The sequence below is a fragment of the Candida pseudojiufengensis genome (genome assembly GCF_024610245.1).
Source record: "Candida pseudojiufengensis strain CBS 10847 chromosome Unknown scaffold15, whole genome shotgun sequence".
Taxonomy (NCBI): Eukaryota; Fungi; Ascomycota; class Pichiomycetes; order Serinales; family Debaryomycetaceae; genus Lodderomyces; species Lodderomyces pseudojiufengensis.
Window position 1 is genome coordinate 95,271 of NW_026261535.1, and position 14,610 is coordinate 109,880.

Below are 14,610 nucleotides of genomic sequence, written 5' to 3' on the forward strand. Positions count from 1 at the left end.
ATGTTGTCATCAAAAGTAGACGTTTTTGAAGGTATGTATTGATCAACATTTTAGGTTTTAGAAATATTGGCTTGCAAATTTATTATATAGGACTAAAAAGTTAAAATTATTATTATGAAAATCAATTTTAAATTCAGGTGATTACATGTAATTTTATTACATGAGGCTTTTCTATCCTCCATCTTTTTATTTGTTCATATTGTTATGTATGAAATAAATTTTTGGTTTGTCAGGTACGAGAAAGATACAAATTAATTTGTTGAACAAATTGAAGAAGTCAATAAAAAAATTATATATAACTCAGAAGAGTAAATTAATTTTAAACCATTCTTTATCAACAATTTCGGCTTTGTTCTAAATAATCTATTGTTTTTTAAATAATATTTATAACTATTCAGTAAATGTGAAAAATGTTAAATTTTGTTATCAAAAATTAACTAAAATTTTAAACTTTTAAGATGATGCAATTGGTCTTAATAACCTTAACGCTTTTAAACTCAATTTCACTAAATCTGGACTGTCTCATGTTTATTTATGTTTTTGATGGAAATTGAACACTATAACTTACATTCATAATTGTCGTGTTTGTTTTTTTTTTTTTCAGTGACAACTACGACTTTGAACTATACCTCAAAAATACCTGAAGTCAGTGAATGTTATTTCATTTATACTTATAAATATTTTACTCCCGAAAATGTGAATTTCACCCATGTTTCCCCAATTATGTATAGTTACCAAATTTATTTTACCCCTTTTCACATTTTATATGCAAAACATTCAAAGCAAAAGCAAAACAAATAGAAGAAAAAAAAAGAAAGTCAGATCGAGATTTCAGATTTCAGATTTTAGGCTTTAAATTTTAAACAAACAGTTGTCAATTAGTGGGCCAACAATAATTTGGATTTAATTTCCAATTCTTCTTAAAAACACGTAAAACTATGGGAAGTCATGATGTTTCAACAAGGTATGTAATAATTTATTTTCCGGATTATTTTTTGAGTATTATTTTACATCAAAATTTCAAGACATAGTATAATTTCACATTCTTCATTTATAATTTCATTCCCAAATGTAATCCAGTCAATTTAGTTTATTGAAATTATCATTAACTTAAAAAAGAGCCGATACGAAGTTGTCAAAGAAATTAACTTTTTCAACAATTTACTTTAAGCGACAGGCTAGAATGATCAACCACGAAAAAAGAGTTGAAATTAAATTGAATCTCCTTTTGTAAAATTGATATTATTGTTTAAGGTTTTGTGATAATCTGTGATTGCTATCATATGTTTGAATTTAAACCAAAAACTCAATTGAATTTAAAGAACGAGAGAATAAGAGTATGAATAACATTAAAGCAAAAATTTTAAGCTCAAAGACACAATAAAATTAAAATGAGGGGAGTAGTGTATGAGTTGACAAATATTAATTATATAATTTTAAATAATTGTTTATGTACTTTGTTGACTTACGAAATAAGTAATGTATATTCGAATTCTATTGAGTTGACAATGCTTATGATAGTTTTGTTTTTAAATGAAGATTATGATGATTTTTTGATAAAATATGATTTAAAGATTTCATTTTCCTCAAACATTTTTTTATTCATAGTAATTAGTTATGTAAAAATTATCGTCCAACTTCATTTAAATTAAATTTGAGTTTTAATAAATCATACATTATACGATAATTACTAGGTGGGTAACTCTGGGTTATGATCCTATCTATTACTACTAAAGTTAAGTATGAATACATAATAATTTAAAATTTCAACTGTATATTTTAACTACTTACACAAAGGGGCTTTTTTATTTTTATTTTTTTTAAATCTAAAAAGTTTTTTATTTTTTTATAAATTTTATTTAAAATTGATCCTAAATTATAAAATTAAATTTTTAAATAAACATACACACAATTTAAGATCTAATTCCTTCTTTTAATTTTTGACAACTGAACCATATCAAGATAGGAGTTTGATCATATACTCATACATTCATTCAATCAGGGATATATATATATATATATATTTATATATACACAAATCCAAGTAATGTTAAATTAAGTTTGTGCTTATTCCTCCTCAAAAACTTTAAAACAAGAATCATTCAAAATTTCAAATTTCAAACTTAAACCATAATCATCAACCTCATACAAAAATTAAATTAACGACATAATTCAACGTGTCTAGATCCCTCAAGTACTGAATTAAACCTCACTCGTCGACGTAACTTCAACTATTTCATCAACATATATAACCTTGTGGAGAGATTGTAATATATTTTTTTTTTTGGTTTCAAAGAATTAAAAACAGTCATCATCAAAACAAATTAAAAAGTGAACCTTCAAGTTCGATTGCTTTCAATTCATCGAGTCCCAATAGTCAAATCAATAATCGCGTCTTACACATATAAGTAATTAAAAAATTCTGATTCACAAAATTTTGAAAATAAAGTTTATTACAAAATCACGGCAGTAAAATCAACGTTTCATCATTCAACTTTCAGATACGACATAATACAACAAATTTTTAGTAGATAAATTTGATAAATAAAAGAAAATTATCTCAATCATAGTGAATTTACAATATTACCATAAGTTTAAAAGTTTGTTTTTAAAATTAAAACTTTAGTTACCCAAGTTTAGAGTTTTTAGTTTAATTTTTCTTTGATTAATTTATTCACATTTCCAGAACATATAAACAACTAAAATTATTTAGAGTTTTTTCAAAAGTTTAAAACAATAATTACTGGCTAATTGAATTGAAAATTAGATATTACTTAATCATTGGTGATTATTAATTATACTACATCATTTATTGTTGATTACTTGATACTTGATTAATTTTGGGTATAATTTTTCATTTTAATTATACCAAGGCCAAACAATTGTGTATAATTTTCAATTGGTAACCTAGTTTTATTTAAAAACTTGTTTTTATTTATTACAGGGGTTCGGGGATTCATATACCAATACATTGATAACAGGCATTGACTTTTCAAAAATTAAAGGACTAATATAACAACTAAATTCATTTTCTACTTTAAGTTTAGTTTAGCCAAATTTTCATTATCACACACACGAGTTTACAATCCAAACTATCATCTATACCACCAACAAATATTCATACCTCAAAAATCAACTCAAATTATATTCTTTAAAAAGAATTGAATTGTATCAACCTGTATTTTGCATCAATTTCATGAAATTTCGAATAAAATCCTTGCATTTGAATAAGTTAGAAAATAAATGACACAATTGCCTTCTGTATCTGAATTAATACACTCAACCAAAAAGAATTCTTCAAACAAAGAAGTAAATTCAGATTTTGATAATACTTTTATAAATGAAAGGCAATTACCAAATACTATAAATGATGATGTCAATAATGGACAAGTATTCCGAGATAATTTAAACAAACCACCTTCCCCTTCACAACCACCTAACCAACCCATATTTACCCATCAACGACTACCTTCAGTTTCAAATACGATTTCATCGACATCTTCATCTGCATTTCCAAACCCTTCACCATATCAACTTTCTAATATTTCATCTGCTAACAATAACTTGTTTTCAAATAGACCATTATATTCAAATCTGAATGATAATTCGCGTACTATTTCACAACCTTTGAGGAGATCAACAGAATCCGCAATTTATGATCATTCATCATCAACCTCAAGTACCAATTTCAACAAAAGACCATCCATTGGCACTGTTGGGTCTGGCTCAATTCATCAGGGAATCACCTCAAATAATCAAGATCATGCACAAATAATACTACCTCAACCACAACCTCAACTTCAATTTCATGGTCATACCACTTCGAATGATTATATTCCACAAATTTCACCAACAACAACAATACCACCTAATCATCAACATGAATATAAAAAATCAAGTCCAATAACGTTGTCACCTAAAAGTCAAAAAATACCTCAGCAAAATGCACCAATTGAAAATATTACAAATGAAAGTTTCAGAAATATTAATCAACATAAAATGATTCGTTCCACTTCTTATAATAGTATCTCCTCCAATCATAATTTTAGTCAAAATTCATCTCATAATTTTGGACACCACTTCAATCAACCGCAGCATCAAAATGAGACAAAATTCAACCATTCGAGCCGTCAAGCCAGTATTGATCATTCTAATCGACTTTCCACAAACCGTCATTCATACATACCTGTCTCATATTCTCATTCACAGTCTCAACAACAACAACAACAACAACAACACCAAAAACGTTACAGTATACATTTTCCAACGGAATCAAATACACCAACTTCAATTTCAAATTATCAAGCTTCCCAACAATTACCGCAACAGGCACCTCATCAATTTCCACCTTTTGCTTCACAATCATCATCAACAGCTGCACCTCAACCACCACCACCTTATTTTTATAATCAACAAATGCATCAACAATCAAATATTCATCCCTTTCCACATCAATCTAATTCCTATGATCAACAACAACATTTTCAACAATTACAATTACAAAAACAACCTCCCAACAATTATCCTTACAATTATACATCTCAAAATTTATCTATACAACCTCATCATATACATCCTCCATCTTCTCATAATATACCATTACCACCACAATCTCATCATTCTCAACAACTACATCAACATCATCCACCACAACAAAATCAATTAATGATGGCAGAAGAAGAATTATTAATTCAAGATGAAAATAATGCATTAATGAATAAAAGAAAAATTATAAAAAAAAGAACAAGAACTGGATGTTTAACATGTAGAAAAAGAAGAATAAAATGTGATGAAAGGAAACCAATGTGTTATAATTGTGAAAGACTGAAAAAAGTATGTTTAGGTTATGAAAATTTAGAAAATAATAACTCTTCATCAAAAAAGAAAAAATTTAGAGATACAAGTTTAGATTTACCAATGTTTCCACAATAAATTTATGAATTTTTGATATTTTATAAAAGATTTTGAGATGTAAGTTTGGGTTTGAAGTAGACTTTTTCCTACTTATATATTTGAGTTTTCACTATTGCAATTTCTTAAAAGTACATAGTTTTGTTTTGTTTTGTATGTAATGAATATAATGAATTTATGTAATAATAATTTGTAAAATTTGTAAATTAGAGAGAATCTCAATTTTTTTTTTCACGTTATAACTCTAAAAACAATCCTGTATTATAAAACAATCAAAAATTAAAGAGGAAATTGGTTTTGTTTTGTTTTGATTTTATTTATAATTATAAAAACTTAATTTCTTAATTATATAAAAACATAAACAAAAAACTCAAAACATTGAAAATGAAAATATGTTTGAAACACAAAATTGAAATCTAAAAAAACGGTTATTATAAACATTAAAGCAAAAGCAAAAATATATTTATATATTTACCTTTCCTAAATCAGTCCAGAACTAAGAGAATTCCGTTCTTGGACCTCGTAACATGGTACTGTCAATAGCAAAAAAAAATACCTATTAAAGTAAAAGCATTCTTATTGGTTTATGAGTCTTATTGTTTAAAATAATCAAATGATTTTATGCTTTTAATAAAATTAAAGTACAGAATTAAAATTAAACTTTAATTACACAAAAAGCATATTCCATAATTCTTTTATATGCAGTCTAATTTTGTCAAATAATATATTTGCGTTTTTTTCAATTGTCCTAATCATTTAATTATTATCAAAAATATAATAAAGTTAAGGAACCAAAAAGTTTAAAAATTGAGATTTTGAATTACTTTTATTGACTCAGAATTATTGGTCAAAAACAAATATAAGTGTAATCCTTTCAGAAGACTAAAACCTTAGGATTTGAATACATTTATTTCAGATTTTACAATTTTGAACATTGGCCAAAAAGCTCTAGCTTGGGATCAGTGGAACGTTTTGAATTTGAATTTCACATGATTTGAGATTTAATTAATCCGAAAAATTCGATAATAGTTCATAAAAAGAAATTTAAGAAACAGAATCTAGAATAATTTAGGAATATTTGAGGTTGAAAATCATTTTCAGAATTGGAATTCATGAATAAATTGTCCTATTGTAATGCGATTTCAACATCGCTCTATGATTCTATGAGAAAAACTTTGTGTTCTACAATTTTCATTCTTGACCAAATCAACTTATAAAACCAGGTTTGTGTATGTCTGCAACTCTAAGTGTACATCTAATTTACGCTCAATTACTTATTATAGTTTGATTCAATAAAGTTCAGACAATGAAGAATTTTGCTGAGGTAGTAGCTTTTTATTCTTCTGATTGCTTCATTTTTCATAAAGGCTTGAAAGAATTTAAAAGTTGAATCGAAAATCTTGAAATAGGCGTTGTAGTTACATAATTCTTAAAAGATAATTATTTTTGATTCAGTTTTAATGCAATATTCTTTAAAACTTGCTTCAGCATACTCAACAGATAGTACGTCGGACAAAATTTTATACAAACCCTTCTAATCTATGATTCATTTGAGTTGGTTTTATCTCTTTTTATATTGGTTTCTTTTTTTCAAAGTTATACAGAAATACTGTATGTACGTACGAATGCATGATTTAGGCTAAAAACCTATTTTCATGTTCAAATTTATCTCTCTTAATCTTACCATTAATTCTAATTTTAAAAATATATCTAACTTATTAATGTAAGTTTTACAGTTTCAAAGGGTAAGTGTTTTAAAAGTATATGTAGTAATGAAAATCATAGATTTACACCAGAATGAATAAATAAATCGTATGATTTTTTTACAATAAACAAAGATGAATTTAACTTCTATTATCCTGTCAAATTTCAAGTATAATCTTAATATTAGAACTAACTTAGTTGTCAAAACTTGGTTTAAACCCCAAATTTTTGTAGATCTCTAAGCGAAAAGTGTAAAAAATTTAGAATTATATGTGAAAAGTACAAATTTATATTTTGACATTGAAATGCTTGCATTTAATGTATTTCATTAATTAAAGACTTTCAAACGTTTGATAAGAAGATTAATTGTGGATAATTTTTGAATAAAATTTTTCCATCATTTATAAATAGTTTTCAGTTCAGTTTAAATCATGTTGATTCCCAAACCGAATTAAATTATGAAGGGACTCTGATCATACTATTACAATTTTAACAGTAGTCAAAATAACTCATAGACTATTTTCTTGTTGTTAACCCCACAATTCAAAATGAAGAGTTACTCTACTAAATCGGAGATCGAGAGTGAATTCTAAAATTTTACATAAGATAAGATTCAAATTCGGTTCAAGTGTCAAATCTCAAAAACGAATTAAAACGATAGATAATTCAATTAGTTCCATGCTTTTTCAATCTTAGTTCTACTCCTATGATATAATTTCGATCTTATTTGATCTCTCACAAAATCTCTAGACAGTGCTTGAATTTTGAGTAATACACTCCTTTGCTTTTAAAGGACCTATCAATCAAATTTAAAGAGGCATTTTAAAATTAAAGTTAATGGGATAGCAATTCCGTTAGTTTGAATTAAAATCAACTCAAATCGAATCAAAAAAGAATATATTAAATGACCATCAATTTATAAGTCTCTCATCTCTTCAAACTCTTGAAGCAATTTAAGCTTATAAAAAAGATCATTAATTGAAAATCAATATCGTATCTAGCTAGTAGTTTACATAATAAAACAATAGATAGATAAAGAATATAGTAAAGAAAGAGAGAGAGAGAAAAAAATAGCTTTGATAAAACAAAAAAAAAAATTCATATTTTTCATTTAATTATCTTGAAACACTAATCATACACAACAACTTAACCAAACCAAATTCATCGATAGAGAGTTTTATCTGGTATCTGAATATATGATGCTTTATTGCTTATAAACAAAGTTTGTTTCATAAAATTAAACCAAATAATACAAAAATTTCGAATTTTTGAATAATTTTAACCGTGCATTCAAATTAAAGATTGGTCATAATCAAACACCACCAGAAGCTTGGAGTGACAAATAAATCTATATTTTACATCCAAAGGAGCTTAGAAAGTTTGGCCAAACGTGATAAGAACAACTTCAAAAGTACGGATTGGCTTGTTCAATACGTTTCTTTATATTTGAAACAATTTTTTTACCAACAACAATTTATCTCACAAATTCCAGTCAAATCGTTCTTTTAATAAGGTGAAACAAATAAGATAAACTCAAACTATTACTCCATCAACAAATCATCCATTATATAATAATAAAATGTCAGTAAAAACACGTAATATAGCAGTTGTTGGATCCCGGTCAGTAGGAAAATCATCAATGACAGTTCGATTTGTTGAAGATCATTTTGTTGAAAGTTATTATCCAACTATAGAAAATCAATTTAGTAAAAATCTAAAATTTAAAAATCAAGAATATGCAATAGAAGTATTAGATACAGCAGGACAAGATGAATATTCAATGATGAATGAAAAACATTTAATTGGAATTCATGGATATTTATTAGTTTATTCTGTAACATCAAGACAATCATTTGAATTAATTGAAATTATAAGAGATAAAATTTTAAATTCTATTGGAAATGAAAATATACCATTAGTTTTAATTGGTAATAAAAATGATTTAAATTTTCAAAGACAAGTTTCTTTTGATGATGGATTTAAATTATCAGAAAAATTTAAATGTAAATTTTTAGAAACTTCTGTTAAAGAAAATTATAATATAAATCAATCTTTTGAAACTTTAATAGAAGAAATTGAAAAAATTCATAATCCACCTATTGTGAAAAAAGAAGAAAAATGTGTAATAGTATAATGATAAAAGGGTAATGGAATATTTTTAAGATTAGATTATGAAAGTTTAGTTGTATTGTAATATAGTAATGATTGAGAACGAATTCAATAATCAGACAGATTATTCTCTTGAAAATAAGTGTAAGATTTCTTTTATTCGCAAATTTTTGATACAAATTTCTGTTGACAATGTAAACTCACGCTATTCAACCAAACTTTTTGTTAAAAGTTGGGGAAATCTCATTCGATGGTGTCGTATTCTCTACTTTGTTTCTTTCCTCGCGAACGTCATCGTACTAAAAATAAAGTAAAATTTACATTTTTTTGCATCAAAATTCCCTATAGTCTACAAATTTTTTATATACATGATTGAGTAGTATTACAATATTTGCATTATCCTATATACCAAGTTTATTAAAATATGAATTGTAAATTGGTATCAATTGGATGAGAAGAAGTTAATTGAGGTTTTTGTGAATATTTACTCAGTAAAATTGATCTCATATTTTGTAATAATGATAAATAAGATTGATTTGGATTTTGATTCATTACAGTTAAGAACGCATAACTCATTGCTCCAGTTGCTTGTCCTTGTTCTTGAGCATCTGCACTTGTTTGATCATCTTTACATCCACTAAAAGATATAGCATCACATGGCGCCGTTTTGGTTTGTTTACTTAATTGTTGAGCTTTTGATGCTTTACCTTGATTCATTACACTTTTAAAAGCAGAACTTAAACCACTCATCATATTACGGCTATTTCCTGTTAAGTATCCCATTCCTGCTTGTAATAAATCTTGACCAGCCTCAGCTACGATATTTGGTTCTTTCAAAACTCCTTTTGTAGAATACATATATGGTAAATCCAATGCTGAACCAGAATGACAAGAATCAAAAAGAGCCGTTAAACGACAACCAGGAGGTAAAGATTTCACCATCATATCATGTAATAAGTCATCAACTATAAATCCAGCAGTTTCAAAATCAAGGGGATAAATTACTTCGTCAAAGCCATCTTCTTCATCACCATCAAGGTCAGGAGTATTTCCGCCATGCCCCAGGTCTGAAAGTTAAAGTTAGTATCAATATTACATAATTTATGAGAACAATATTACATGAGGTAAATACATACAATGGAAAAAAAGACTATCATTTGGTCTTGCATCTTTGACAAGCCAATGAATAGCGTCCAATATATTTTGTCTAAGTGGTACTGCTCTTCTATTTCTTTGATCATCTGATAATTTAACTATATCATCACTATTGAAACCATGATTCAATAAAAACTGTTCCATTCTACCAACATCATTTATGCATCCACGTAATTCATTTTTGGTACCAATATAGTTAATTCCAACTAATAATGCTTTTTTTCTTCCATTACATTGTGAGTATTGATAATTATAATCTTGAGCACCAAAAGATTGTTGATTTGATGGTGGTCTTGAATAACTTCCGGATCCATACTGATTGCCATAATTTGGTTCTCCATTTAAACCAGGTTGTTGTCTATTATAGTTATTGTTGTATTGTTGTTGAGGAGGTGGTTGATTTGGTCTAGCATAATTATCTTGATAATTGTATTGTTGAGGAGGAGGACCTTGTGGTGGACCATAATTATTATATTGTTGATTAGGAGGTGGTCCTTGTGGAGGACCATAATTACCTTGATATGAATGACGTCCCTGTCCTGGAAACATGTTGAATTAAGCCTGATTAATTACTGAGTGTGTTGGACACCTGATACGAAATATTTAATTTATTTTAACCTGAAATTCTGCCATTTATGCATTTCAGCCCCTTAATGCTACCAAAGGACAATTATTTTCTTTCGGTATCTTGATAATACATACCTAAAACTGATATTCAGAACTCTACTAAAGTATAGGTAATGATTATCTCATTAGCGATCCCCATCAATCAGACAAAATGGTAAGTGATAATATTTGCTTCAGGCTTTTCATGTGCGAGAAGAAAGTTCGGTAATTTCAGGAGGTTTTAATTTAGGTAATTTTTGATCTAAGGTCCCTCAATGACCTTTTTTCCTTTTTTAAAGTATTCTTGAAAGATCTAACTATCTCTCTTAGTTTCAAGAACTAAGTTTACTCCATCTCAATGAGATTTTTAACGCCAGTTAGTTGCAAAATTATTTATGGTACTCTAATGAAAAACTCGGTTTTATAAGTCATAACACAAAAACCGCAAAAAAATTTCCCTTCTATTTTTAGTCCGAATTTACAACCAAAACTTATCATCTTAATTTCAATTTATATCTATTCACCATCTTAGAATGTCAGATCATTCATTAGGTAAAAGGAAGAAGAGCAAAAAGAAAGTTTTGAAACCAGGACCTTTATATTCAAAAGATGGTATACCATATGATTACATAGTTATAATAGACGCAGGTTCCAAAGGTAGCCGATTACATGTATATAATTATCTCAACGCGTATCAATCAATGAAAAAAGGAATAGACCTAAGTCAGTACCAATCGATAAAGAAAAGAAATAAGCTAGAAGATGAATTGTCAGACGATGAAAGTGAAAGTGATGATGATAATCCAAAAAAATTACCAAATTTATTTCCCAAAATACAAACAAAATCAAAATGGCATAAAAAGATAATACCAGGAGTATCATCTTTCAATAAAGCTCCGCATAAGATTGGAAAACATCATTTAGCAAAATTATTATCAAGAGCTTCAAAAATTGTACCTCAACCAGTTCAATATCGTACACCAATATTTTTATATGCAACAGGAGGAATGAGATTATTAATACCAACAGAACAAAAAGAAATATTAAAAGAAATTTGTAAATTTTTTGAAAATCAATCTGATTTTTTTTTCCCAGATTGTGCTTCTCATGTAAGTGTTATTGATGGAGATTATGAAGGAATTTATGGTTGGTTATCTATAAATACTTTAATTGGAGCATTTGATGATCCAAATTCACATCAACATGGGAAAAATCATACAACTTATGGATTATTAGATATGGGAGGTGCTTCAACTCAAGTTGTTTTTCAACCTAATATAACTGAAATTGATGAACATCAAAATAATTTATATCATATTAAATTAAGACAAGTTCCACAATTAAATAATTCAAATTATGAAATACCAAATTTACAAGAATATAATGTATATTCAGATTCTTTTCTAGGATTTGGAATGTTTCAAGCAAGAAATAGATACCTCAAGGCATTGGTTGAAAATGATGATAAAGATGAACAATATCATTATTGGGGTTTTACAAAATCACCTATACCAGATCCTTGTATACCAAAAGGTTTTACAACTTCAACTTTAATTGATGATCATTCATATGATTTTATTGGAGAATCTAATTTTGAAAAATGTTTAAAAAATATTTTTCCCGTATTACAAAATTCAACTCATGGAGGTGGTCCAAAAGCTAAAAATTGTAAACAATTTAGTGATGGAGATGAAGTTAGTGAATGTTTATTGAATGAATTAATTCCTTCTTTTGATTTTGATATTAATCATTTTATTGGAGTTAGTGGATATTGGGATGCCATAGAAGATTTATTATCACAAGAAGACAAAAGACAAATAGATTCAAGAGATTTAAAAGATCAAAAAAATACTTATGATTATAAAAAAATTTTCAATAAAACTCAAAAAGTATGTTCACAAAGTTGGTCAAGTATGTTAGAATTAAATAAACAAAAAGAATACAAGAATCAATTAACAGAAGATGAACTATCAGAATTATGTTTTAAAAGTTCATGGATTTTAAATTTTTTACATTTAGGTTTAGGATTTCCAAGATTTGGAATAGATGAACCAAATAATAAAGATTTTCAAACTTTACAATTAGTTGAAACATTAGATGGTTCGTCATTTTCTTGGGCTCTCGGGAAAGCAGTGCTTTATGCAAATGATGAATATATTCAAGCTTTTAATAATTTAACAAACAATTCAATTCAAAGACCTGGATTTTATCATAGTACTTCTGAAAATATTTATCAATATGGAGCTGAACAAAACAATATTGAATCAAGACCTTTATTTGATGAATCAAAAATGGATGAATCTCATTATTATAATTATGAATTAAAAGATGAAACTGATAATGAATCGATATGGAATATTGAACCTCATAGATGGTATGGATTAATTATATTTGTTGTATTATTAGGATTTATTGGTTATTTAATGTTAGGTGGTAGAAATAGAGCATTATTTATAACAAAAATTAAAACTGGATTTAGAAAAATTTATAGATTAACTCCAGGATATAATGAAGCTAAATATACAACTATAGCAGGTGATTTTGAATTGGGAGATATGCCAGAAGTTGATTCTCAGTTTAAAGTCGATGATGACGATGAAGAGGATGATGAGAATGTTAATGATAATGAAGAAGCAAATGATAGTAAATCTACAATCAAAAATTCATCCCATAAATAATATATAATGAATCTATAATGAAATTTATAACGACATTAATGCTAAACACCCTACACAGTAACAACATATTTTTCACCATTTGCACCAATTTTTTCTAAATCTTTTAATGCATCAGTAATTTTTTCTAACCCACCTTTATATTGTTTATATCTAGTTGGTTTAATTTTAAAATTATTCAAGTAGTGTGTTGTAATTTCAATAAATTTTGAACCAAATTCTTTATCTTCATGAAATTTTTTTATTATAACTTCTTTTAATTCTATTGAATTTGGAATTTCTTTTGGTATACCAACAATACTTGAAAATTTAGTTTTGTTTTCATTGGTTGTTTCCCTGTTTATTTCATCGATTATATTTATTATATTTTGTGAAGTTTCCTTAGATATACAATCAACTGCAAATTCAATACCATTTGGTGAAATTGTTTCGATTTCATTTTTTATATCATTATTTGATTTAAATCTATCTACAACATAATCGACTCCAATCAGTTTTAAATAATTTTTATATTTTATATTTGCAATTGATATAATCTTTAATCCATGAATTTTACCTAATTGAGTTAAATAAATTCCAACAATTGTTGATCCACCCCAGATTAATAATGTTTTTTGATTATTCTTATGAATAGGTGGATTTAATTTTAGATCAAATTTAAAAGAATTATAAATTATTATTCCAGCTGTTACTAAACCAACTCCTATAGTTGCACCATCTTCAAATGAAAAATTATTAGGTAATTTCCAACATAATCTTGAATCAATAGCAGTAAACTGTTGAAATGTAGAAGTTCTACAATCTCTATAACTTGTTGAACTTATTATAACTTTATCATTAATTTTAAAATTTTCAACTTTTGAACCTCTTTTAACACATATACCAGAAGATTCTCTACCATCAATTCTTGGTATTAATTTAATAAATCCATATTTATGACCTTTCCAATCTATTGGATTTAATCCTATTGCTTTATTTGATACTAAAATTTCATATTCATTTATTTCTGGAATTGGATATTCTAATTGTAATTTTAATGGTTCTTTTAAATTAGTTATTGATAATACTGATTGTTTATTTTGATTGAATGTAATTTCTGGTAAAGGTTCAATTAATTCAGGTTTTGGAGGTGGTGAATTTATTGCTTTCAATTTTTTTAAACTTGGTGCTAATTCATAACTATTTCTAAGTCTTTTTTTAGACCTTTCTTGAGTTTCAGTATAAGTCATTGTGTTGAAGTTTGAAACAATTGATGATAATCTCCAGTTTGAGGTGAATGTTTTGTGATTTAATAAGAGATTGTAAGAAGGGAAGAGACCCTTGTCTTCTTAAACTTTTCCAAAAAATCCATCAATTATTAATTCATGCATGTGTGTATGTATAAGTATATAATTGTTCAATTGTTCTTTAACCATAACTGTGGCTAAATAAATGTATTTTGCAACCAAAG

The 14,610-nt window shown here is 26.8% G+C and overlaps 5 protein-coding genes across 5 annotated transcripts; 3 read left to right on the forward strand and 2 right to left on the reverse strand. All coding sequences in view use genetic code 12, as the record gives it.

Moving 5' to 3' along the window:
* Positions 1-3,243: 3,243 nt before the first annotated feature.
* On the forward strand, positions 3,244-4,932 carry WOR2 (Zn(II)2Cys6 transcription factor WOR2; the record flags this gene model as incomplete). The annotated part of the gene is made up of 1 exon (XM_051759115.1): positions 3,244-4,932. One exon carries the CDS (start codon positions 3,244-3,246, stop codon positions 4,930-4,932), a length of 1,689 nt encoding a protein of 562 aa, XP_051613025.1.
* A 3,262-nt stretch (positions 4,933-8,194) lies between these two features.
* RHB1 (putative GTPase) lies at positions 8,195-8,749 on the forward strand (the record flags this gene model as incomplete). The annotated part of the gene is made up of 1 exon (XM_051759116.1): positions 8,195-8,749. One exon carries the CDS (start codon positions 8,195-8,197, stop codon positions 8,747-8,749), a length of 555 nt encoding a protein of 184 aa, XP_051613026.1.
* A 392-nt stretch (positions 8,750-9,141) lies between these two features.
* Positions 9,142-10,428, reverse strand: MCA1 (Ca(2+)-dependent cysteine protease; the record flags this gene model as incomplete). Its single annotated transcript, XM_051759117.1, has 2 exons — positions 9,142-9,791; positions 9,861-10,428. 2 exons carry the CDS (start codon positions 10,426-10,428, stop codon positions 9,142-9,144), a joined length of 1,218 nt encoding a protein of 405 aa, XP_051613027.1.
* A 590-nt stretch (positions 10,429-11,018) lies between these two features.
* KGF55_004237 (uncharacterized protein) lies at positions 11,019-13,163 on the forward strand (the record flags this gene model as incomplete). Its single annotated transcript, XM_051759119.1, has 1 exon — positions 11,019-13,163. The coding sequence occupies one exon, from the start codon at positions 11,019-11,021 to the stop codon at positions 13,161-13,163; it is 2,145 nt and encodes a 714-aa protein (XP_051613028.1).
* Positions 13,164-13,213: 50 nt separating this feature from the next.
* Positions 13,214-14,389, reverse strand: KGF55_004238 (uncharacterized protein; the record flags this gene model as incomplete). The annotated part of the gene is made up of 1 exon (XM_051759120.1): positions 13,214-14,389. The coding sequence occupies one exon, from the start codon at positions 14,387-14,389 to the stop codon at positions 13,214-13,216; it is 1,176 nt and encodes a 391-aa protein (XP_051613029.1).
* Between the last annotated feature and the right edge of the window lie 221 nt (positions 14,390-14,610).